The 26,887-nt window shown below is 42.6% G+C and overlaps 2 protein-coding genes and 1 pseudogene across 3 annotated transcripts in view; 2 read left to right on the top strand and 1 right to left on the bottom strand.

Annotated features, from left to right (window-relative positions):
* Positions 1-26,887, top strand: part of SPATA13 (spermatogenesis associated 13) — a 357,606-nt gene that overhangs the window by 115,586 nt on the left and 215,133 nt on the right. The gene's annotated exons all lie outside the window — the stretch shown is intronic.
* On the top strand, positions 2,699-3,442 carry LOC139005239 (elongation factor 1-delta-like; annotated as a pseudogene).
* Positions 22,478-23,888, bottom strand: LOC139006795 (eIF5-mimic protein 2-like). 2 transcript variants are annotated; one of them, XM_070409462.1, is made up of 2 exons: positions 23,555-23,722; positions 22,478-23,486 (listed from the first exon to the last, which is right to left on the bottom strand). In XM_070409462.1, exons 1-2 carry the CDS (start codon positions 23,630-23,632, stop codon positions 22,542-22,544), a joined length of 1,023 nt encoding a protein of 340 aa, XP_070265563.1. In that variant the 5' UTR covers positions 23,633-23,722; the 3' UTR covers positions 22,478-22,541. The 2 variants fall into 2 exon arrangements, with proteins under 2 accessions (XP_070265563.1, XP_070265562.1); XM_070409461.1 differs by having other exon boundaries at positions 22,478-23,888.

The raw sequence follows: 26,887 nt of genomic DNA on the forward strand, positions 1-26,887 counted from the left end.
CTTCAAGGCAAGAAAATGTGAGGTAAGAGTTTTATTTGGAGCAAGATTGACTTTTGAATAAAAAGGGCACAAACTGTCAGTGACATATACAAACTTAAGAAATATTGGTCATGAGACCTTCCTGAGGAATTCACCAAAAATTAAAGCTTCAGAAAACCAAAATGACTCAAATCACGTTGGCATAAGTACTAATGAGAGCAATAAACATCAGTTATTTGGAGAACTAAGAGTAAATTGGTGTAAAAAAAAAAGAAAAGGTATATATGAAATGGCTATATGCTCAGGCAGTATAAAGTATGACTGAAAAATGGAGAAAGAATAGGGAGAACATGTACAATGTATTTACTTTTGTCTTTTGTTGTATGTATTTTAAATGTCATATCTAAGAAACCGTTGCCTAATACAAGGTTACACAATTTTACATCTATGTTTTATCCTAAGAGTTTTATAGTTTCAGCTGCACATTTAGGTCTGTGACCCATTTTGAGTTAATTTTTGTGGATGGTATGAGGTAGGCATCCCTGCCTTTGGATATCTAGTTTTCCCAGCACCATTTGCTGAAAAGACTATTCTTGCCCCGTTGGGTTGACTTGTCACTCTAGTGTTGAAAATCCGTTGACCTCAGATCTGTGGGACTACTAGTGTTTTTATTCTGAGACCGTTGTGAACATGCTGTGAGTCAAGTAAATAAGTAATCGTGGGATACTCTAACTCTGTCATTGCCTCGGTCCTTGAAAAGCAGGATTCTTGGTGTGGAAGAAAGAATTTACAAATGTGAAGCAGAAGAGAGTATGTTTAAAAACAAAATGAAACCCACATAGTTCTAAACTCCTGAGATATTTTTTTATTTTAATAATAAAACAGTCCTCCCCCCTAGCCAGTTTGTCTCAGTGGATAGAGCGTCGGCCTGCAGACTGAAGGGTCTCGGGTTCCATTCCGGCCACCCCTGGCCCTGGTCGGGGGTGCGTGTGAGAGGTAATCAATGGATGTGTCTCTCTCTCATTGATGTTTCTCTCTCTCTCTGTCTCTCCCCCACTCCCTTCCACTCTCTAAAAAATAATAATAATAAAAAATAATAAAACATTTCCTACAATGTTTTCTGATATAGCCTTGAAATAATGAGTAACACTTAGGATCCGCAGAGAGGTTTTGAAATATCTTTTCCCTTCAAAAGAAAGTGGAGCTTCTTGGAGCAGCGGCTGGTTCAGATCTGAGTTAAGAAGTGTGAAAGTATGCGCCTAGCATATCCTGTCATTTCAGAGCCCCAAAGCTGTCAAGACCACGAGGGCGATGCCAGAAGGACTCGGGAACCAACGTGGAGAGGTTCCTACTGCACAAAGATGGGACAGTTTGAGTTTTACAACAAATATTAATTACATATTAAAATTCATTAAATATATTTATATCCATGAGTTCACAATGATATTTTTAAAAGATTAAGTGAAAAATATATATAAAAGACTAAGCGGTCACCTATTGAGAATAATGAGGGACCAAATAATTATCTTGAAAGTCTGATTAGAAGAAAGGCAAGGAAAACAAGTATTTATCTTGTCCTATCTCTACACACTGTACCACTTGGTACAATAAATGATAAGCTTCTCTTTGCAAAATTATTCTAATTAATTAATGAGCAAAAACATATGGAATTCAAATATCACTATTTTGTAAATCCCAATGAAACTTAAGCATCCTGTGCTGTCCAATAGGGTAGTCACTAGTCACATGTAGCTATTTAAATCTAAATTTTAATTAAGTAAAATTATATAAAATTGAAAGTTTAGCTCCTTAGTCACACTAGCCACACTTCAGGTGTTTAGCAGCCACATGTGCCAGTGGCTTCCACAGAGGACAGTACACATATAGGACATTTCCTCCGTTGCAGGAAGTGTTATTAGCACATTTTCAACAGAGCGCAGGACAGAGTAATGTGCTGACCAGCGTCATGGACATACAATTAGGAAAAGCCAGATTTGGGAAACTTCTATGGGTCAAATTACCCAATTTTTTAAACACGTAAGTTATAAGAATAAGAAAGAGATGAAGAGGAATCTGCATATTCAAATAATTTTTAAACTGTCATATCTGTGATTGGACACTTGGATGAAAGAGCTACAAAAAATGCAAATAAGTGTTAACTCTAAAAATCAGGATAATGACCTTGGTCGGGTCGCTTTGTTGTTTGGAGCATCCTCCCGTGTACCAAAAGGTTGTGGGTTTGATTCCGGGTCAGGGCACATACCAGGTTGTGGTTTTGATCCCCATACGGGGCTTGGAAGGGAGGCAACCAATTGATGTTTCTCTCACATTGACGTTTCTCTTTCTCTCTCCCTTCCTCTCTCACTCTCTCAAATCAATAAAAATATACTTAGATAAGGATTTTTTTAAAAATCAGGCTAACTATTATCAATGGTGAAAGGACTGTAATTAGCACAGGGCTTCTGATGTGGCCCATAAAGTTCTATTTGTTGAGGTGGGTACTGATTACAAAGGTGTGCCCCTTATAATAATTCATTAAGCCAGATTTTTATGGTTTTCTTTACCGATTTCTTATTTTATAACAAAAAATATATTTTTTAAAAGGGGAACCTTGGAGAGGACTCATCAGGGCACTATGCCTCTGATAAGATAATTTCTTAACTCCGGAACCGCTGAGCTCTCGTCTTTGGTGGCCGCGTCCTTGGCTGGCGTCAGGAAAATGGCCACAGACTTCCTAGAGCATGAGATCTGGTTCGACAAGTTTGAATACCATGAGGCAGGAAGGAAAGTCTATGAGCAGATGAACGGGCCTGTGACTGGCTCCTCGTGCCAGAGTTCAGGCCCTGGAGCCTCCAGCGGGCCCAGCGGAGACCACAGTGAGCTCATCATCCGGACCTCCAGCCCGGCAGCGGAGACCAGAGCCTGCGAGGCTGGTGCAGGACCTGCGGCAGGCCGTCGCCACGCTGAGGCTGACTGAGTGCTGGAGAAGAGCTCACCTGCCCACCGGGCCATAGGCCCGCAGACCCAGCCCGTCTCCCATGAGCCAAGTGGAGCCCCACTAGATAGGTGGCCACCGCGGCAGAGGATGATGAGGAGGATGATATTGACGTGTTTGGCCGTGATGAGGAGGATGACAAGGAGGCCATCAAGCTGCGGGAGGAGCGGCTGCAGCAGCACACGGAGAAGAAGGCCAAGAAGCTGGCGCTGGTGGCCAAGTCCTACATCCTCCTGGATGTTGAGCCCTGGGACGAAGAGACAGACATGGCCCAGCTGGAGGCCTGCGTGTGCTCTGTCCAGCTGGATGGGCTGACCTTGGGCTGCTCCAAGCTGGTGCCTGTAGGCTACGGCATCCACAGGCTCCAGATCCAGTGTGTCCTGGAGGACAAGGTGGGAACGGACCTGCTGGAAGAGGAGATCACCAAGTTTGCAGAGCATAGACATTGCTGCTTTCTGCAAGATCTGAGCTCTAGCACTGGGCTTGGGAGGCCCTGCCACCATTAAAGACTGAGATTTCCTCAAAAAAAAAAAAAAGATAATTTCTTAATGATTCATGATCTTTAATGCCTTACCAAACCTTTTTACCAAGTGACTTCTGTACTCCCACTGCATCCACATTTAAGTTAATCTGTTCACTCTAAGGCACCAGCCAGCTCTTTAAAGAAGAAAAAAAAATAGCTTTCCATTTTCTATCAACTTATGCATTTAGTTTTCAGACTTTCCATCCAGGGTTTCCTTCCCTAAAGAGTTAACCTGGTGTAATTCTTAATTTAAAAGCCTTTCTGTTCTGGCTGTCAAATTACATGCCTGTGATAAAATCTCGAAAAATACAAAGACCCACTGTTAATATCCAACACCATTTTGCTGATTGATGCCTGCCTTTGCTTTCTTCCACGCTCCTCAACTCTTCTCTCCTTTCATTTTCTCATCTGTTCCCTTCTTGCCCCTCCTCTCTTTCACACTCACACACACACACATCTTTTCTCAAAATGCTCTTAAAATTGAGTTTGTGATATAATAATAAATATATATATTTGGTCTCTGTGCAACCTTTTTTCCTAGCACACAGCTCCTAAAGCCCTTGAAATCACCATTGCTTAGTGTTTTTGTATGCTAATAAGATGATGGGGGAGGGGTCTCATGGTAGATCTACCACCTGATTAGAACAGAGACACTTTCAGCCCCACATTCTGACCTTCTCAGGGAGGAGAGAGGGACTGGAGGTTGAGTTGATCACCATGGTCTTTAATGTAATGAGTCTTGCCCAATGAAGCCTCCATGAAAATCTCTAAAGTATGATGTTCAGAGAGCCTCCAGGTTGGCCTCCTGGTTCCTCCTAACTGCCTGTAGGCGGCCATCTTGTGTCCACATAGGGGTGGTCATCTGGTGTTGGAGTGATGGTCAATTTGCATATTACCTCTTTATTATATAGGATTATTATATAGGATTTGATTATTATATAGGATTATTATATAGGATTTGATTATTATATAGGATTATATATACTGATAATCTAATAAGTAAACTTTCCCTCAGTTCTGTGAGTCATTCTAACAAATTGTCAAACCCAAGGAGAGTGTCATTTGGTCCTCCAATTTATACACAATTAGTCGGAAGCACAGGTGACAACCTGAACTTGCCATTGGCATCTGAAGTTGGGGATGGGGGCAGTCTTGTGAGGCAGAGCCCTTCATTTGTAGGGTCTGCACCCACTCCAGTCAGATAGTGCCAGAAGAAAATTGGTCAGTGGGGAGAACCCCCCCACATTTGATGGCCAGAAGTGAAATATGGCATCACCAAGAGTAGAGAAGAAAATAGTTCTTTACAGATGGCATTTCATCATACAGAGGTACCTTGAACATTGTCTAATTTGGATAGTTTATTCTCAATTTGAGAGCACTGTAACCACTGCTATACTTGTTGGATTTTTTTTTTCGTGTTTTAATGCTAATCAATATTTGCCTATTATTTGCCATAAAACTTAGCTATTTTTGTTCCTTTAACCCTATTTAATAATGCTATGTATTCAGTTAACCTATTTTTTGTGGGGTAAAACACATACAATATTAAATTTACCATCAAAATGTAGTATTAAATTTACCACTGTAATATTAACTATATCCACATTGTTATGCAACAGATCTCTAGAACTTTTTTCTTATAAAACTGAAACTCTATACCCAATAAACAACCCCCATTCCCTCCCCACCTAGCCCCTAGGAGCCACATTGCATCTTTTGTTTCTATGACTACTTCAATTAACTCATGGAAGTGAAATCACAACGTATTTGTTTGTGACTGGTTTATTTCACTTAGTATCATATCCTCAAGACGACATCCATGTTGAGCATAAACAGGGTCTTCTGCTTTGTAAAGGCTGGATCATATTCCACTGTATGTATAGACCACGTTTTGTTGATCCAGTCATCTATAATGGACATTTGGTTGCTTTATCACTTGGCTACTGTGAATAGTGGGAGTGGACATATCTCTGTGAGATTCTGCTTCTGATCCTTTTGGATATATATCTAACTCAAAAGTGGGAATGCTAGGTTATATGGCAATTCTATTTTTAATATTTTGAGGAATCTCTCCACTGTTTTCTGCACCATTTTACATTCTCCATCAGCAGTGCACAGGAGTTCCAATTTCTCCGTAGTTAGCTAGCACTTGTTATTTTCAGGTTATTTTGATAGTGGTCATATTATCAAAAGAACCTGAAGTGATAGCTCATTGTGGTTTTGATTTACATTTTCTGATAATTAGTGAATTTGAGCACATCTTCATATGCTTGTTGGCCATTTATCTTCCCTGCAGAAAGACCTATTCAAGACTTTTGCCCGTGTTTAATTGGGTTATTTAATTGTTAGTGTTGAGTTGTAGGAGTTTTTAATATATTGTGGATATTCACCTGTTATCAAATATATGGTTTGCAAATATTTTCTCCCATTCCATACATTGCCTTTTCACTCCATTTATTGTTCCCTTCTCTGAACAGAAGTTTTCCCCCCAGCTTTATTGAAATATAATTAACATATAACTGTGTAAATTTAGGGTGCACCACATGGTGATTTTATATATGTATATATTGCAAAATGATTACCACAATAAGGTTAGTTGATATGTCTATTACCTCACATAGTTACCTTTAGTGTGTGTGTGTGTGTGTGTGTGTGTGTGTGGTGAGAACTTTTAAGATCTGCTCTCATAGAAACTTTCAAATATACATTACAGTATTGTTAACAATAATCCCCATGCTATACATTAGAATGCCAAGGACTTACTTATCTTGTACCTGGAAGTTTGTACCCCTTGCCAACTTTCACCCATTTCCCCCACACCCTTGTCACTGTCAGCCACCAATCCTTGCTCTGTTTCTATGAGGTTTTTTGTTTGTTTTAAGACTCCATATATAAGAGAGATCATATGCTATTTGTCTTTCTCTGTCTGACTTATTTCACTTAGCACAATGAACGTTGTCTCAAATGGCAAGATTGTTTTGTGGCTGAATAAAATAAATATATAGATATAGTATAGACATAGACATAGACATAGACATAGACATAGACATAGATATATGTCTCACAGTTTCTTTATTCATTTATCCATTGATGGACAGACATATAGCTTATTTTTATGTCTTGACTATTGTAATAAATGATGCTGCAATGAACATAAAGGTGCAGCTATCTCTTTGAGATAGTGATTTTATTTTTTCAGATATATACCCAAGTGGGATTACTGGATTATATGGTAGGTCAATTTTTAATTTTTTGAGGGAATCACCATACTGTTTTCTACGGTGGCTGCACTAACTTACATTCCCACCAACAGTGCGTAAGGGATCCCTTTCCCTCAGTCCTTGTCAGCATTTATATTTTGTCTTTTTCATAATAGCCATTCAAATGGATGTGAGATGATATCTCATTGTGGTTTGAATATGCATTTTCCTGATGGTGAGTGATGTTGAGTACCTTTTCACATACGTGTTGACCATTTAAGTGTATATCTTTTTTGGGAAAATGTCTATTCAGGTCCTTTGCTCATTTTAAAATGAGATTATGTGTTCTTTTTCTATTGAGTTTCATGAGTTCTTATATATTTTGGATATCAACCCTTTATCAGACGCATGATTTGCAAATATTTTCTCCCATTCTGCAGGTTGTTTTTTCATCTTGTTGATCATTTCTTTGGCTGTGCAGAATCTTTGTAGTTTGTTGTAGTAACACTTGTTGATTTTTGCTTTTGTTGCTTGTACTTTTGGTGTCATATCCATAAAATCATTGTCAAGAGCTATGTCAAGCTTCTTTCCTATGTTTTCTTCTAGAATGTTTATGGTTTCAAGTGTTACATTTAAGTCTTTAACACATTTCAAGATAATTTTGGGAATAGTATAACATAGGGGTCCAGTTTTATTCTTATCCTGTGGATAGCCAGTTTTTCCAACACCATTTTTTGAAGATATCAGTTAAATTATATTTATTTTATTTTTTAAATTTTATTTTTTTCCATCTCCATTTATCCCCTCTATGTCCTCTTCCACCTCCACCCACCCAGTTAAATTATTTTTAATGAAATAAAATGGAAAAAATCACATATCTTAGGTCATTTCAGGTTTCACAGCAAGACATGATTAGGGAAGGAGAATCTTATGAACTTTGTTTTAAAAATAATTCTGAGCCCAGCCTGTGTGGCTCAGTGGTTGAGCATTGACCCATGAGACCCATGAACCAAGAGGTCACCAGTTTGGTTCCTGGTCAGGGCCCATGCTGGGGTTTTGGGCTCGATCCCCAGTCGGGAGCATGCAGGAGGGAGTTTATCGATGTTTCTCTCTCATTATTGATGTTTCTTTCTTTTTTATTAATCCTCACCCGAGAATATTTTTCCATTGATTTTTAAAGACAGTGCAAGAGAGAGAGAAAGACAGAATGAAATATTCATGTGAGAGAAACACATCAATTGACTGCCTCCTGTCTGTGCCCTGACCAGGGCCTGGGCAGGGAGGAGCCAGAATCGAACCTGGGACCTTCAGTCCACAGGCCAATGCTCTATCCACTGAGAAAAACAAGCTAGAGCTCATCATTGATGTTTCTATCTCTCTATCCCTTCTTTCTAAGAAATCAATAAAAACATATTCAAAAGTAAATAATAATAATTCTGAAAATGTCAAAATGAGAAATGAACAAATACAAAGTAGTTCTCAACTCCACCACATATTCCACAGGTATTAGACAGTGTTACTATCAGTACTTGTATTTTCTTTATCTGTATCTTGTCTTTATACACCTACTAGAGGCCTGGTGCACAAAATTCATGCATGAGTGGGGTCTCTAGGCCTGGCCAGCAATCAGGGCCAATCAGGTTCCCCGCCTCCCTGCCTCCCCACCTCCCCGCCTCCCCGCCTCCCTGCCTTTCTGCCTCCTCCTTCCACCACCTCCATGCACCGCCACTGCACAGTTCCCCTCCTCCCCGCCTCTCCGCCTCCCCACCTCCTCCTTCCCTTGCTGCCTGCGTCCGCCGCCACCCACCCACCCAGGTACCCCATCCCAGCCTGGGGCCCAGCTATGATCAACCGATCAGTGCCTGCTGGCCAAGGGGATGGACTGGGAGGTTGGCCAGCAGGCCCCATCGGCAATTGGGGCCTGCAGGCTGGGGGCAGTTCTTGTGTTGAGCACCTGCTCCCTGGCGGTCAGTGCATGTCATAGTGACCAGTCATTCCAGTAATTCTGGTCATTCCAGTCATTTTGTCATAAGGGTGGCTTAGGCTTTTATATATATACTACAGGCTCGGTGCACAAAACTTTGTGCACTCGGGGGGGAGGAGAGGGAGTCCCTCAGCCCGGCCTGTGCCCTCTCTCAGTCTGGAATCCCTTGGGAGATAATGACCTGCTGGCTTAGGCCTGCTCCCGGGTGGCAGAGGGCAGGCCCAATCCCTAGGTGCAGCTCCTGGTCGGGCTCAGAGAAGGGCCAATTGGGGAGTTGGGGCGCCGCCAACTGTCATGCACAGAGCAGGGCGGATCGGGAGGTTGCGATGCCACCCCTAGTCACGCTCAGGGTAGGGCTGATTGGGGGGTTGCGGTGCCACCCCCTGTCACACACAGAGCAGGGCCGATCATGGGGTTGGGGCGCCGCACCCTGTCACACACAGAGCCACAGGGCGATCAGGGGGTTGGGGAGCTCCCCCCTATCAGGCACAGAGCAGGGCTGATCAGGGGGTTGGGGCGCCTTCCCCTGTCACGAACAGAGCAGGGCGGATAGGGAGGTTGTGGCCCCGCACCCTGTCACACACAGAGCCGCAGGGCGATCAGGAAGTTTGGGCGCTGCCCCCTGTCACACTGATCCTGGTGCCGGGAGGCCTTGCTGCTCCACTGATCCCGGTGCTGGGAGGCATATTACCCTTTTACTATCTAGGATAGAGGCCTGGTGCACGGGTGGGGGCCAGCTGGTTTGCCCTGAAGGGTGTCCTGGATCAGGGTGGGGGTCCCCACTGGAGTGCCTGGCCAGCCTGGGTGAGGGGATGATGGCTGTTTGCAGCTGGTCACACACCCTTCAGGGTGGGGGACCCCACTGGGGTGCCTGACCAGTCTGGGTGAGGGGCTGAGGGCTGCTTTCAGGCTGACTGAAGCTCCCAACCACTCCTTCTTTTTCTTTTTTTTTAATTTTATTCTGGGCCAGCTTTAGCTCTGAGGCCTCTGCTGCTGAAAGCAGGTTTCTGGCCTTTGTTTACCTTCTGTATTTGAAACAATGTTGTGGTCCTGCTGCCTGAATCCTGGCTGACTAAAGCAGGTTTCTGGGGTTTTGTTTAGCTTCTATATTTGTTACAATGTTTCTTAGAGAGCAGCTGAGAGGCCGGCAAGGCAGGCAGGGAACCTGGCTTCCTCTGTCACTGGAGCAAGCAAGCCTCCTTGTTCGCGTCAGCTGCCTGGCTGCCGGCCGCCATCTTGGTTGGCAGTTAATTTGCATATCTCAGTGATTAGCCAATGGGAAGGGTAGCGGTCGTATGGCTAATTACCATGTTTCTCTTTTATTAGATAGGATAGATTATTTTAAAATACCAATACTTACGATTTGTTCTGTCACACATAGTACAAAACAGACAGCATATGCTATTATTAAATATATATTGGTTAAGTATATATAACCAATATATATTTAAACATCTAGGTTATATATAATTATGTACATACATAAATATATGCATGCATTATATACATAATTATGATTAGGTATCTATATAATACAAGCCTAAGTGACTATTATGGCAGAATGACCAGAAAGACCGGTCGCTATGATGCATACTGACCACTAGGGGGCAGACACTCAACACAGGAGCTGCCCGCTGGTGGGCAGTGTGTTCCCACAGGGGGAGTGCTGCTCAGCCAGAAGCCAGGCTCACGGCTGGCAGGTGCAGTGGTGGTGGCAGGAGCCTCTCCCGCTTCCGTGGCAGCTCTAAGGAGCAGAGAGCAGGTGTGTGGGAAGGGGCAAGGTTTCCTGGACTGCGAGAGGGTGCAGGCCAGTCTGAGGGCCCCCCCATGCACGAATTTCATTCACCGAGCCTCTAGTATTTATATATATAACATGTATTCATATATGTGTATATATTGTGCCAACTTAAATTTATCCCTTTTAAGTTACTCCTCCTTCCGGTGCCTGAATAAAACAGTGGCTGTGCCCAGGGCTCCATGAGAGTCCACTCTATGATGTACACCTCCGAGAAACAGGTACATTTGTTCTCCAGATGGGATTTGTGTGTTGTGTGCGGGGGAAGGGAGGAAGGATAAAAGGAAGAATGAGATAAGGTTGCCCTGTAGAGAAGCTCACATTTAGATATACATGTCCCTTTACAGAGAATTTTCATCCTTGTTCATAGTTGCAGCACAGTGTCCAGAACTCCCATTTCATTACTCCTGTGGGGGGAAATAATAAAGATGGTCCCTGTGCAATCATGCTGCTGCATGACCAGTGTGTCACTCTCGTTATTCGCTGAGTAGGAGTTACTCTAAGTAGGGCCGATTTCAGCACTTTCCAGTGATTACTGCTTCCTGCACCCTTTCTAATTGCAATGGCCTTAAGTAATCCTGCTGTATTAAAACAACACTCCGGAAGTGGACCTCCCCCTCAGCAGAATTCTGCATCAGCACATTCAATACCAGCTACGGATATTTTTATTCTGCAACGTCAACTTGCCACCTTTCTTACCGAAGAAACAACCAGTCACTTAAAGAATCTTTATTCTACAGTAGAGCCTAATTAGATAGTATTTAAAAGTCCATTTTTTCCCCAAAAAGAGCATCCATACACTCTTAAGCAGCCCATTATTCTACTTAACACTTACAGGAAGTTTTAAGGCATTTAAAATTTTTTCAACCATGTTTAGGAACAGCGTTTTTACTATGTTTACAGCACAACACTAATAGTAGAGCATGTTCCCTGTAGAGTCATCATCCCTGTGACCTTCTCAAGTCACCTCCACACACAGACGTAAGCAGGAGGGACTGGAGAAAGGGCTCCCTTCTGTGTCATGGGTCCCGTCAAAGCATAGACTAAGTTGGGCAACTTACTTTATGAAATGCATGTTCTCCTACGGAGGATGTCATGCAAATCACTTTTGGCAAATTAAATTTGAATCGCCGGCAGGAGTCTAAATTAAATATGACAGGGGGGTGGAGGAGTCAAGAACTTTTCTGATTTCAGCTGTATCAGAGCCACAGAAGGCTTTGCTGATAACATCTGATGCTCCAGAAGAATCTTTACCCCAGAAGCTCTTGCTTTGATCTGAATTTCACCAGGATCTGGTGGCATTCCCACCAGGCAGTGAATGAGGACACAGAGAGCTAGCTCCTCCCGGTGCTACAAATGTCCCCATCTGGATCTGAGGACAAAGCTGTACTGTAAAAATATGTCCTTTTATTAGTTGTTTGTTTTTGTTTTATCTTGACCTTCATTTTTACATGGGGCATTCTAAGGCAGCTGCTATCTTACAGTTCCACTGTAAATACTTTATTGTACATGTCTAGGAGATAAGGATTTAAAAGAAAATGCAGGGTGTCCCAAAAAATGTATACACACTTTAGCAACTGATAACTGAATTTTGAAAATGAAATGTATTTTAATAAACACAGCCTTTGTAATTATTCAAGGTATGTGTATACATTTTTTGGGACACCCTATATATAACCTCAATGCTATTTTATTCTAAACAAAATTAACAATGAAACAAAAGTGTTGTGTTTCACTGTGTTACTTATACTTTGATTTCTAAGGAAAGCGAGAGAAACTGACAGGAGCCGAGTGGGAGGGCGGGAGTGGAGGGGCCAGAGGGGGTGGTGGGAAGGAGGCTCTGCCTGCACAGCCTCTGAGCCTCACTTTCCTGTCTTTAAGTGAGTGGAGAGTTCCTTCTGCTCAGGGCTGTTGGGGAGATTAGATAAGACAATGCAATAAAGTACTTGGCTCCGTACCTGCCATATATCAAGGGTGCAATAAATGATAGCTATTATTAACTATATTTATCCTTCGTGGTTTTAGAAGAAATTAAAACTTAATTATAATACCATTTTTTTTCTTTTTTAAAAAATTTTCAGTTCAGTTGACATTCAATATTATTTTATACTAAAGGCCTGGTGTACAAAATTCGTGCAGGGGAGGATCCCTCAGCCCAGCCTGCACCCTCTTGCAATCTGGGACTGCTGGCTCCTAACCGCTCGCCTGCCTGCCTGATTGGCCCTAACCACTTACCTGCCTGCCTGATCACCCCTAACCGCTTGCCTGCCTGCCTGATCGCCCCTAACCACCTCTGCCTGCCTGATCGCACCTAACCGCTCACCTGCCTGCCCGATTGCCCCTAACCACTCTCCTGCCTGCCTGATCGCCACTAACCACCTCTGCCTCTGCCCCCATCATGGCAGCTTTGTCCGGAAGGACATCCAGAATGATGTCCAGAAGGTCATTTGGCTATCCATTTAATTAGCATATTATGCTTTTATTATTATAGATTAGTTTCAGGTGGACAGCATAGTGATAGCCATCATTCTCAATTCATATTCTCTTTGAGCCATATTTATAAAAGAGGAAGGTTTTTGGCAATGTATCTGCTGGTGCACAGGGAGAAGAAAGTGGGACATTGTCTGTTCTCTTCCCTCCCCTGCCATACACACAGATCTATTGACCTCGCACAGCTGTGCTGGAGGGGCAGGGCTGAGGGGCGAGGGCTGGGGGACCACATTGCCAGGCACTGTGGTGAGAGTCAGACACTCTGCTGCCTTCTTATCCAGTAGCTGAATAAATTAAGTGAGGAATGCAGTCCATTAGTAGTCCATGGGCTCAGATGATGTGTTGATTAATAAACTAATACTTATGCCCTAGCTGGTTTGGCTCAGTGGATAGAGCATTGGCCTGTGGACTGAAGGGTTCCGGGTTTGATTCTGGTCAAGGGCACATGCCTGGGTTGTGGGCTTGATCCCCAGTAGGGGGCATGCAGGAAGCAGCCAATCAATGATTCTTTCTCATCATTGATGTTTCTATCTCTCTCTCCCTCCCCCTTCCTCTCTGAAATCAATAAAAATATTTTTTAAATAAAATAAAATAACTAATACTTATGAAACCTTCTTAAGTAGTGTAACAGTGATCAAAACCTCAGATTCTAAACCCAGATTCAGTTTGAATCTCACCTGTCACTTCCAAGTCATGGCTCTTCAGGCAAGTTGCTTGACTTCTCTGCCCCTCAGTTTTTACATCTTTAAAGTGAAGATAATAATGGTACCTGTCTCACAGATTATTATAGGAATGAAATGAGTTAATTATACATAAAGTATTCACCACCATATACTGTCAATGAAATGAGTTAATTATACATAAAGTATTCAGCACCATATAGTGTCTTTTCCAGATACTTTCAATGGTTTTATAAAGGAAATGACATATATGATACTATTAGAGAGCAATATAACAAGTTTGAGTGTGCTCACCATATATGTAAATACTGAGAAAATCCCCATGAGGCAAGGTCACTGTAGGGTGAACAGTTTTGTTTTGTTGAATAGTTCAAAGATAAAATGGGACCTTTCTGAAGAAAGAGTGCTTGGTGTTTGACAAAAAAGAATCAGTGGATTTTACTTCATGTTCATTTAAAGGGATTCTAGTCCCATCAATCTGGAAAATAAAGACATGAATGGTCCAATTTTTAAATAGGTTTTGATATGAAAATTCTTTAAGCAGGCATAAATCTACCAGTCCTTACAACACTTTCCCTTAATATACATGCAAGGGAAAGTGTTTTATATATACATAATATGTAAGTATCTTTGTCTTCATGGCTAGATAATAGGCATTGAGACAATAGTTTCTTAGAAAGAAAAGTACTCCTTTTCATTCACTCATTTATTCACTCACTAGAGCAGCCGTGGGCAAACTACAGCCCGCGGGCCAGATCCGGCCCGTTTGAAATAAATAAAACTAAAAAAAAAAAAGACCGTACCCTTTTATGTAATGATGTTTACTTTGAATTTATATTAGTTCACACAAACACTCCATCCATGCTTTTGTTCCGGCCCTCCGGTCCAGTTTAAGAACCCATTGTGGCCCTCGAGTCAAAAAGTTTGCCCACCCCTGCACTAGAGGCTCAATGCAGGAAGATTCATGCAAGAATGGGCCTTCCCTCTCCTGGCTGCCAGCACTGCCTTTGCTCTGGCCAGAGCCTCCTTTCTGCCTTCGTTCCAGCCCAGAGCTGTCTTTCCACCTTCCCATGCTGCCCAGAGGCCCGGAGCAGCTGGGGCAGCGCGGAATGTCTGCATCTTCGCCATGGTGAGACACAAGCATCCTGCTCCGTCCCCGGCCGCTCGGCGCCTGCATATGCAAATTAACCCTCTGTCTTTGTTGGGTTAATTTGCATACTCACTCCTGATTGGCTGGTGGGCGCCACAAAGGTATGGTCAATTTGCATCTTTCTCTTTTATTAGTGTAGATAATGACAAGGATAGAGGCATATGGGACATAATTAATAATGGTCCTGTTGAGCTAAGAGTCTAGTTGGTAAAGCAAAATTATTTGAAGATATATCTAAATAACATAACAGTGTTCTGCACATAGAAGGTGTTCATAAATCTAGATTTTACTATATTAATTTAATAGTTAATCTGTTAAGATATCAATTAGCTTTCTCTGGCTGTAGTCCTAATTTCTTAGCCTGGCACCTACCTAATTATCTAGCTTCATTCCTGATCACTCCTATCATCGGCCAACAGCTCACAACCAGACTGTGCCAGACGTTTTCATGCTCTGTACTTTGTACTTTTTGTTCCTCTTTTCTAGAATGATGTTATCTCTGTTTTCTTTTCCTGATGAACTCATATCCATCATTTTAAGAGTTTGTTTCTTGTCATCTTCTCTGTTCAGACTTACTTGCTCCCAGGCAGGAGTGTGTTGGTCTTCTAAACTCCCACACAATATTACTCAAACCTTCATTAGGGTACTTATTAGCCTGTTACAATTTTTTTACATGTCAATGTTTGGACAGTGGCAGGAGTCAGCCTGGGACCTCCAGCACCAAGCACAGTGGACAGGAGTTTTAGGGAAACTCAATAAATACATGTTGAAGCAGTGGAAAAGCAAAAGTGGTATCCTATATAATAAAAGGCTAATATGCAAATCAATCGAATGGCAGAATGACCGGTCGCTATGACACGCACTGACCACCAGGGGGTAGATGCTCAACCCAGGAGTTGCCCCCTGGTGGTAAGTGTGCTCCCACAGGGGGAGCACCGCTCAGCCAGAAGCCGGGCTCATGGCTGGTGAGCGCAGCGGGAGCCTTTCCCACCTCCACGGCAGCACTAAGGATGTCCAACTGATGGCCTAGGCCAGGGGTGGGCAAACTTTTTGACTCGAGGGCCACAATGGGTTCTTAAACTGGACCGGAGGGCCAGAACAAAAGCATGGATGGAGTGTTTGTGTGAACTAATATAAATTCAAAGTAAACATCATTACATAAAAGGGTACAGTCTTTTTTTTTTTTTTTTTTTTTTTAGTTTTATTCATTTCAAATGGGCCGGATCCGGCCCGCGGGCCGTAGTTTGCCCACGTCTGGCCTAGGCTCACTCCCTGGGCAGGCCGTCAGTTGGACATCCCCCCAAGGGATCCCGGACTGTGAGAGGGCGCAGGCTGGGTTGATGGACCCCCTGAGTGCACTAATTTCATGCACTGGGCCTCTAGTACTAGTTATATGAAATAAGAAATAAAAGTAAGCCTACAGAGAACATGGTTAAGAAGGATATAAATGTAAAGAACATGGAAGTTCCCTGTTATGGGCTGGATTGTGTTGAAGTCCTAACCCCTAGTACCTCAGAATGTATTTGTATTTGGAGACAAGGCCTTTAAGGTGGTAGTTAGTTCAAATGAGGCCATAGGATGGGCCTTCATTCAATAAGATTGGTGTCCTTATAAGAAAAGGAGACCTCATAAAGGCACATGGTCTTTAGGTTCAAGGAGAAGGTGGCCGCATAGGCCCCAAAGAGAGAGGCTCAGAAGAAACTAACCCTGCTGACCCCTTGGTCCTGGACTTCTTGCCTCCAGGCCTGTGAGAAAATAAATTTCTATTGTCTAAGCCCCCCAGTTTGTGGTTAATATAAATTAATAGAAATTTTCCCCATCTTTCATCTCTCATCTGCTAGAAACCAAGAGCTAACTTTTCCCCTGCAGTCAACTTTTCATTGTATATGAAAATGTGAACGACTCCACGATTGAGGTAGGTGGGGATCATGGCGGATCTCCCGTTTCCGCTCTTCCTCTCACTTCAGGTGAGCAGTTGTGCAGCTGAGTGGTCGGCGGCTGGTGGCTTCACGGAACAGCACACGCATTGTGTTACACTGGCTCTCAGTACCAAGAGTTCAATAACAGTTTGCTTCCAGCATGGAATCCCCTGGAGCTGGGGCCCACAGTTGGCTCTCACTCCAGAGCAAATGTCACAAACAAGTTCCAGGTGAGGCCATGTCCACTTTACAGAGATCCCATGTTGCAGGCATAAAACTAAGGACCTGCTGAAAGAAATGAGGTAATAGGTAATCTTGTAAAGAAAGAGACAACAAAGGAAAAATCTTGTTCCTAAATTCATTAGGGATTCCAGATAAAGCAGATCAGGTGCCTTTGAACAAATGTGGGAACATGAATTCAAAAGGTAACCATGTGCTAATGTCTGTGGACCCTTCGGAACAGTTGAGGAATTGGCTGATAGGATTTTAGTTGCATTTCCTCTCTGAAAACTATATTTCTGGGAACCTTCAGATTAGGCACCAACATGAAGGGAAGATAAAAGCAGATAAAAAGAGGGTAAGGAATGTATGCTTGCCAGAGTGGTGGAGGAAATAAATAAAGCTTTTACAACTATATCTGGAGAGGAAATACTAGAAATTGAAGTAGATACAGTAAGTAAAGGAGAGGAGTGAAATTCAAGATGATTACAAAATGGTTGGGTGTTCAAATGCCCTTTTGAAGTCTCCTTTTAACAACAAAAAATGTTAAGGCTTTAACTCTGTTCAGTCAGTTACTTGGGTGACGCCGGTAAAAATTTCCTATGTACATAGGCCCAGTGATCCCAATGATGGCTGTCCCCACAGAGAGGAGTGTTAGCAATCAAAACAATACTGTGTCGTCCTAAGCAGCCAGGAAAATGCTTTGCCAAACAACAACAAAAATCAGAAAACAAAAACCCTGAGGTTCTACTAAGGCATCAAAGCAAAAGCAAACACTAGCTTTTGATTGAAATAAGCTGATTTGCTCAGAAAATATTAAAAACAAGTGGTGTCAATTCTGTGTTTGTAGATATTCATAGAGAAAAATCATCTCATTAAATTTATCTCAACACTTATGACAACATTTATATATGTGTGTGTGTGTGTTTCTGAAACACATATGGGAAATTAAAAAGCACAAAGATCTCTGCATATGCTTTACTTTTTACTTTTTTATTGTTGACACTATTGCAGATGTCCCCCATTTCCCTCCTCTTTGCTCACCTCCACACAACCCTAGCCCTCACCACCCTGTTACCTATGTCCATGGGCTATGCATATCCTCGTTACCTAATCCCTTCACCTTCCTTTATCTAGTCCCACCACCCGCTCTGACATTTGATACTTTTATAATTTTTATACAAGTATTTCACATATAGCTCAGCCAATGTGGCTCAGTGGTTGAGTGTAGACCTATGAACCAGGAGATCATGATTTGATACCCAGTCAGGGCACATGCCCGGGCTGTGGGCTCAATCTCCAGTAGGGGGTGTGCAAAAGACAGCCAATCAATGATTATCTCTCATGATTGATGCTTCTATTTCTTTCTCCCTCTCTTTTCCTCTCTCTGAAATCAATGAAAACATATTTTTTTAATTAAAAAATATTAATGGACCATAAAGGCATGGGTTGAATTCTGGGCTCTCTATTCTGTTCCATTGATCTATATGCCTGTTCTTGCACCAATACCAGGCTGTTTTTTGTTTGGTTTTGTTGTTGTTTTTTTAGCTTAAATTATAATATAGTTCATATGTTCTTTTTTTTTCTTTTTTACATATGTCTCCTTTTTTCCCGCCCTTGACAATCCCCTGGCCTCCCCTCCCCACCCCCCAGTGTCTTATGTCCATCGGTTATGCTTATATGCATGCATACAAGTCCTTCAGTTGATCTCTTACCGCGCTCCCCCCACTCCCCCCGCCCCTCAACCCTCCCCGGTCTTCCCGCTGTAGTTTGACAGTCTGCACAGGCTGTTTTGGTTACAGTAGCTTTGTATGGGTATTATGATTCCCATCAACTTTTTTTCCTCAAGATTGCTGAGGCTATTTGGGGGTATTTTTTGGTTCCATATAAATTTTGGGAATATTTGTTCTAGATATTGAAATTTGCCATTGGTATTTTAATAGGAATTATGTTAAATCTATAGATTGCTTTGGGTAGTATGGATATTTTAATGATGTTAATTCTTCCAATCCATGAACATGGCATATGCTTCCACTTGTTTGCATCTTTCTCTATTTCTTTCTTCAACATCCTATAGTTTTCTGAATACGGGTCTTTTACCTCCTTGGTTAAGTTTCTTCCCTTTATTTTTAAATGTGTATTGAAGCCATATATATGGTGAAAAAATCAGGAAGTAGAAAAGGGGTAACCTTCCGTAGCCATTTCTATTTAGGACCTTTTGGTGGTAACCCTCAGAACTCTAAATAAGATGCTTATGTTGTTCATTATCGATATATTAATATATCCGTTTAGGTGATCTCTTTTGAATCTCTGATATGAAAGATGGTCATTTGCACTATCCTTAGAACCTTCTCTCAATTTTGATAAACTAGGTTTAGTTCTATTAGTTACATTCTTGCTTTTGTATCTAGAGTTAAACCTCTATTTCTTGTTCTTTTGACATTAGACTTGACACACACACCCACCCCACCCCCACCCCCACCTCACCCCCACCCCCGCCCAGTGTAACCTGTAGCCTGTTTATGTCAGACTAATATAAACAGCCCTGGCCTGGTAGCTCAGTTGGGTAGAGTGTCATCTTGATATGCCAAGATTGTGGGTTTGATCCTCTGTCAGAGCACATAAAAAACCAACCAATGAATGCATAAATAAGTGGAACAATAAATTGATCTCTCCTATCTCTCTCTCTCTCTCTCTCTCTCTCTCTCTCTCTCTCCAATAAATAAAAACTTTAAAAAGAATAATATAAGCAGGTTAATCATTTGAGTGCCTGAGATGTGAATTGCTGCCTTCCTTCAGTGGGTGTCTGCCTGGGACTCTGCAGTGGTGTGAGGCAGACAGACTGCATCTAGGGACTAGGGACTGGCTTTCTGGTGAGTTTATGTAGAGACACTCACCCTTAAAGCAGGAATTCTCCCTGGGCAGTTTGCTTAATTTCTCATTAGGAGAACCCTCCAGTTTGGGGCCTGGGAGTAAATGCTGGCTATTTTCCATAGCACACAGGGCTGTGGGGAGACGGGTGCTGTGTTTCCCTAGGCAGACTTCCAGTTTGTTCCTGGTTTTCTGCACCTTTTCTTGTTCTTATTCTTCAAGCCTATTGGCCCCAAGCCCAGAGCATCCCTGGGGTTTTGCCAGAGACTGGCTCCCCCCGATTCCTGAGATTATTATGGGCTGCACTTTACTCCACTCAGCTTTAACCATCACCATACTTGCATTTGCTTCATTTTCCAAAAGCGTTTAAAATCTCCCTTTCACTGATTATAATTCATGTGTGTGTGTGTGTGTGTGTGTGTATTTGTCCACATTTATTTATTTATTTTTTAATTTTATTAAATCTTTATTGTTCAGATTACATTTGTTCCTCTTTTTTTCCCCATAACTCCCCTCCTCCCAGTTCCCTCCCCACCCTCCACCCTCACTCCCCACCCACTATCCTCATCCATAAGTGCACGATTTTTGTCCAGTCTCTTCCCGCATCTCCCATTCCCCTTTCCTCCCCAAGAATAGTCAGTCCATTCCCTTTCTATGTCCCTGATTCATTGTAATCACCAGTTCATTCTGTACATCATATTATTTATTCACTTGATTCTTAGACTCACTTGTTGATAGATACATGTTTGTTGTTCACTATTTGTATCTTTACCTTTTTATTCTTCTTCCTCTTCTTAAAGGATACCTTTCAGCATTTCATATAATACTGGTTTGGTGGTGATGAACTCCTTTAGCTTTTCCTTATCTGTGAAGCTCTTTATCTGACCTTCAATTCTGAATGATAGCTTTGCTGGATAAAGTAATCTTGGTTGTAGGTTCTTGCTATTCATCACTTTGAATATTTCTTGCCACTCCCTTCTGGCCTGCAAAGTTTCTGTTGAGAAATCAGCTGACAGTCGTATGGGTATTCCCTTGTAGGTAACTGAGTCTCTTTCTCTTGCTGCTTTTAAGATTCTCTCTTTGTCTTTTGCTCTTGGCATTTTAATTATGATGTGTCTTGGTGTGGTCCTCTTTGGATTCCTTTTCTTTGGGGTTCTCTGCGCTTCCTGGACCTGTAAGTCCATTTCTTTCACCAGGTGGGGGAAGTTTTCTGTCATTATTTCTTTAAATAGGTTTTCAATATCTTGCTGTCTCTCATCTTCTGGCACCCCAATAATTCTGATGTTTGTATGCTTGAAGCTGTCCCAGAGGCTCCTTACACTATCTTCGTATTTTCGGATTCTTTTTTCATTTTGCTTTTCCGGTTGGGTGTTTTTTGCTTCTTCGAATTTCAAATCTTTGACTTGATTCTTGCGCTTCTCTGGTCTGCTGTTGGGTGTCTGTATAATATTTTTTATTTCAGTCAGTGTATGCTTAATTTCTAGTTGGTTCTTTATCACAACATGGAGGGTCTCATTAGATTTCTTGAGGATCTCATCAAGTTTATCGGCAGTTTCTAGAAAATTATTGAAAGACCTTAAAAGTGCATTTTTTAGCTCTATATCCTCCATTTCTGTCATGTTTCTTTGTCTCCGCATTTTTTTATGCTTTCTTGGTGCACCCCCTTGTGGTCTTTGTGCACAGTCTTGTTGTAGTTAAGCCTAGATTGCTGTCGGCAATACTGGGGGTGATTTGCCCTCCAGGCTAACTGGCTGTGAGAGTCAGCTGTGTCTGCAGTGGGAGAGCTTCTGTGCTGGATCTCTAGGGCAGTGCTAATCTAGCCTTTGCCTAAGGCTATCCGGCAAATGCCTCTGTGCAGGGCTTGGGTAGGGCGGGTCCCCAGGGATCTATAGGGCGGGTGAAGCGAGCAGTTATGGCTGCTCTCAGTCCTGTCCCCAGGGGCTCTGCCTCTCAGATTCTCAGCATCCGCTGCAAACCTCAGAGAGAAAGCTGCCTTCGATTTGCAACCAAAGCCAGACAGTCCCGCTTCTCCCGTTTGAGTCTGGGTCCCTAGAGACTCGCCCAGATCTGGAGCTCAGAGTCTGAAACTCCCTCCCGATTGCAAAGAACAACCGCGCACTCTGCCACCAGCCCGCTCCACATGCACTCTGCACCTTAGTATTTCACTTCAGCACTGCGCCTCCTCTGAGTCTCGGTATGTTATTCTCTTTCCTCCTAGTTGTAGAACTTCCACTCAGCCAGCCTTCCTGTAGTTCTGGATGATGTCCGTTCCGTCTTTTATTTTTTTTTTTTTTTTTTTTTTTTTTTTTTTTTTGAGACTTTGGATACTTTTACAGTTTAATTTGCAAACAGAATTTTTATAACAAATTATTTTTAACCAAATCATATCTTGAAAACTGTTTATATAGAAAACCCAGGAAAAAAGTGAACTGTTCATTGTGGAAGGCCTTAAATTACATTATTACAGTAGAAAATACAGGAGGTAGAAGATAACTGAAAAGACTAATGCAACATTAGATCCAAATCTACAGCTCCTGTAGCTACTTAAAACATGGTTTTAGAAACTAAACCCAACATTTCCAGTAACCATAGAAACAGTTAAAATAAAATTTGCCATGAAAGCCCTTATATCATGCTTGATATAGGGAGGTAGGAAGATGTGAGAACCAGGACACATGAGACATGACATTTTATCTACAACTCCTGTTTGCTTTACTGAGGGTGTAGTTTCAAAATTCAGTCACCTTCTTCAGCTTCAGACTCAGATTCTTCTTCAGCATTTTTGAGCCACTCCACAAACTTTTTCATTTGTTCAAGGAAGACACTTTTCCCCTTTGCAACATGTGCATCTTTGTACCACTTCAGAATGGGTTCCTCACTCAGGACTTCAGCTTTGTAAAAAAGCACCACTATTTTCTGGAAGGCTTTCATGAAATGAATGTTATCATAGCAATACTCCTGAATCTTCAGTAACAGAGTCAGCTCAGACTGACCTTGAGTAGTAAAGGCAGCAAGGAGAGGGCTGTATTGCTTCAAGTGCTTGATGGCTTGCTCTGCTACAAGCTCCTCTTTTTTGTTCCATTCCACGGTGCTCATTACACTGGACCAGATTAATCCAATAACAACTGGTTCTGGGATGTTGTTTTTTTTCATCTCCTCCTTGACATACAAAATTATATCCTTAAATGGATCACCACGGGACATCTGTTCTTGAAGCTCTTTCTGGAGTTCTTTACGAGCTCCTATGGTTTGCTGATTCCGAACATATTCTGAAAGCTCTTTTAAGCCTGCCTCAGTGAAATACTTAGTGAAGTGTTCAACACTTTGTTTATTGGCAGGAAAAAGTTCCATCAGTCTGTTATCCATGCTGACTCTCCGAAGACTTGAAGCTACTGCATTGATGTCTTTTTCATTTATCCATGATTTAAAGAGCTTTACAGCAAAAGCTGCTGAAACCCCTTCTTTAACCAAATTCTCATTATAAAGGCTATTAAGAATGGATGCATTAAGTGTTCCATTAGCCAGAAGAACACCAGTCAACATAGCCAGCTTGTTCCTCTCCGACTCTGAAAAACCCTTTAAGAACAGCAGCAGCTTTTTCACTTCATCTTCAAAACCTTTCTCCAGGTATTTGTAGCGCCTGATTAACTTGTTAAAAACCTGAGCAAATGCTTGCATGGTCTCTAGGTCTTCTTGTGCTGCAAACACACAGACATCTGTACGCATCATGTCATCTGCCAGTGTACCACCCAGCATTCCCCCGGCCACCAGAATGTCGAAGAGTGTTTCTGCATATCGGCGGTAATCAAGTTTTGCTCCAGAAGCATCAAGAAACTTTGCTACTGCTTCCAAATCAGTACCAGTTTCACTTAAGCCTTGAATAATACAGTCTTGAAACTGAGTAGGGTCAAACCTCTCTTTTTCATCTCTTTTTCTGGTTTTAAAACGCTGGCCTGATAGCGTTGGCTTTTGCTGCTTTTGATTATTCATAAAAGACACCCGAATTTAAGGCGAAGAGAAAAGGGCCAGAAACTCCAGAGGTGGCGACAACTGCGGCGGTCCGGCGGTCTCTGCTCGGCGACCGGAACTCCGTTCCGTCTTTTAGTTGTATTTTTGAAATGGTTGTTTGAGGCAGCAAACTCCAGCGTTAACTTATGCCGCCATCTTGGTTCCTCTTACCGCATTCCAATTATTAACCACTCCATGTCAAATGTTAGTGTCATGAACATGTCAGTACCTTGTGTGTAATGATTGTGTTGAAACAATCCTGGCAGTTTCACAAGTAAAACAGATAATGTAAGTCCCAATATTCTAAGCTGGAGAACACTGGTAAGCAAGCTGCTGAGTTTTGAAATATGAATCCTGAATCCAGGGTTGAGATATTACTATTTGTCAAAATCAAAGGAAACTATCACTCACGAGGTGCAGTAATTCAAAAGGTCTTCCCAATAATGACCCTTCAATGAGAGATGCTATCTTCAGAGTTAGTCTAAAAACGTGCACTTTAAAATGGTCATCTTGTTAATTTCAGCTAGCATGTCCAGCTCTGAATTCACTACAGAAGGACTCCTGGTGAGAAACAATGGTAAAGAGAAAAGCATTTCTGCTTCCCCCTTTGTTCTGAGCCAGAGTCTAAATTTATCAAGGTGACTGAGTGATGACAAGGAGGGCCACATGAGGAACACCAGGTTTGGGACAGGAAGCAGAAGCCAAAGGGACGGGGGAGCCAGCAGCCCTTAGGAGGGTGTTTTTGGGGAAAGGTAAGGCAGAGCAGATTGGATAGTTAATGATGGGCTAATTGGAGTATTTTCAGCTGGTCCAGGCCTTGGGGAGAGAAAAAAGTTTGACTCCACCCTCTTTGAGTTCCTGGCTGGATATTAAAATTAAACTGATATAGATCAAGAGGAGAAGAGCATACAAATTTATTAATATACTAGAGGCCCGGTGCACGAAATTCATGCACTGGGGATGGGTGTGGGGTCCCCTCTTGCAGTCCGGGACCCCTCCCTTGTTACTGCCCATCTGCTTGCTGCTTCCTACCGCTTGGCTTGCTGCTCCTTAGTGCTGCCACGAAGGCCTTGGGTCTGCTGGGTGCCGGGCCTGCGGGTTTGTGTCTCTGATACCCCCAGCAGCCCCAGCACCAAGGTGGTGGGCCTTGGGGCTGCTGGGTACAGGCCCCCCGTTGCATGCTTGTGTCTTCTATCAGGCCCCCAGCAGCCCCAGCACCCCCTAAATAACTTAAGGGAAACTTTATTTAGTCTTCTTTTAAAAGCAATCTAGTTTAAAAATGAGTTGCAGTTAAGACAGAACAAAGAACATGGTACCTAAGAGTGAGATAGACTGACAGAGAAGAGGCTGGGCACTGGTCAGGGGCTTACATGCCAACTGTTCTCCACCTTGGAAATGATGTAAAATCGGTTTCTTTTTTCTTTTCTTTTTTTTAATATATATTTTATTGACTTCTAAAGAGAGGAAGGGAGAGGGACAGGGAGTCAGAAACATTGATGAGAGAGAAACATCAATCAGTTGCCTCCTGCACACCCCCCACTGGGGATGTGCCTGCAACCAAGGCACATGCCCTTGGCCGGAATCGAACCTGGAACCCTTCAGTCCGCAGGCCGAAGCTCTATCCAGTGAGCCAAACCGGCCAGGGCTAAAATTGGTTTCTTTAGTTTTCTGCTTCATGGTCTTCTCCAGCACTGAGGTCAGAGAAGCCGTCTTCCAGCCCATAGGCTGCTTCTCAGAGTCGAAAATTTCTCCATAGGCCTCTGCCTAGGACAGGACCTCTGAACCCCCAGGGTGCATAAACACACAGGGCTTCCATCAGGCTCTGCTGATCCAGGTGGCCGGGAGGCCTCACCACTCCGCTGATCCCTGTGCCTGGGAGGCCTCGCAGCTCCGCTGATCCCCCGCCGGGAGGCCTCTCAGCTCTGCTGATCCCGGGGCCCGGAGGCCTCTTGGCTCCACTGATCCCGGGGCAGGGAGGCCTCTCTGCTCTGCGGCTTCAGGGCTGTTTGGCTTTGCTCTACCGCTTGGAGCCTGAGTATGCAGATTAACTGCCATCTTTTAGCTTCTACTTGAAACATTGTATCTTTTGGAGCTGTTGCTTCAGGAGCTCAGAGCCCCGAAGCTGCAGGCGGGAACCTTGGTTTCCTCTATCGCTGGGGCAACCAAGCATCCTGTTCTCAGCTGCCTGGCTGCTGGCCGCCATCTTGGCTGACAGTTAATTTGCATATAATCACTGATTAGCCAATGAAAAGGGTAGCGGTCGTACGCTAATTACCATGTTTCTCTTTTATTAGTGTAGACTAGCTGTGCTGCTGGGAGTCTAGACTCCATTCCCCAAGACCAGTCTTTTTTTTTTTTTCCTAGCAATAGCCTAATAAGCCCTTTCTTTTAAAAAGACTTTCAACCCTAGAAGTTAAAATGTTTTAACAGCAGGTAGGTAAGGCATTCAAGTACCAACACTCAGGACTTTTGCAGGGAGTTGAAGGATAATTGTGTCTGCATCACTGAAAAAAATTTCGATCCTGTAATTAGATGCCTCCATAGAATCACAGAAAGCAATGAATTTCAGTTATTTTCCCTCATCTCTTCCCTCTTGTTTTTTTCTCTCCCACCCACTCTCTGCTTACTTCCCTCCATGACTGCAAACAGGAGAAAAGAGGAACACCAGGTTCTCAAGTTGATGGATTTTGTTGATGCCTTTTTGCATTCCAATTATTTTTTTATTTTTTATTTTTTTTAGGAATTTAAAGTTGGTTTATTTTGTTTTATTATTTTTAATTGAGATTTAATTCACATACCATAAAATTCACCCATTTCAGGTATATAGTGCATGGTGGTTAGTAATTTAATATATACACAAGATAGTGTCAACATCACCCCTATCTAATTCCAGAACATTTTTATCACCCTATAAAGAAACCCTATTGGTAGTCACTACCCAATCCTCTCACCATTGTTCCTGCAAACTACTAATCTGCTTTCTGTCTCTATGAATTTGTTCATTTGGAGGATTTCATATCAATGGAATATACGGCATGTGGCCTTTTTTGACTGGCTTCTTCCAGTTACTATAA

This window comes from Myotis yumanensis, unplaced genomic scaffold, assembly GCF_028538775.1.
Source record: "Myotis yumanensis isolate MYYU_CA2020_CCGP unplaced genomic scaffold, mMyoYum1.0.hap1 SCAF_3, whole genome shotgun sequence".
In the NCBI taxonomy this organism is placed as follows: domain Eukaryota; kingdom Metazoa; phylum Chordata; class Mammalia; order Chiroptera; family Vespertilionidae; genus Myotis; species Myotis yumanensis.

Excerpts from the sequence above, each read along its gene's own strand:
- LOC139006795 (XM_070409461.1), bottom strand. The coding sequence starts at position 23,795 with ATGAATAATCAAAAGCAGCAAAAGCCAACGCTATCAGGCCAGCGTTTT.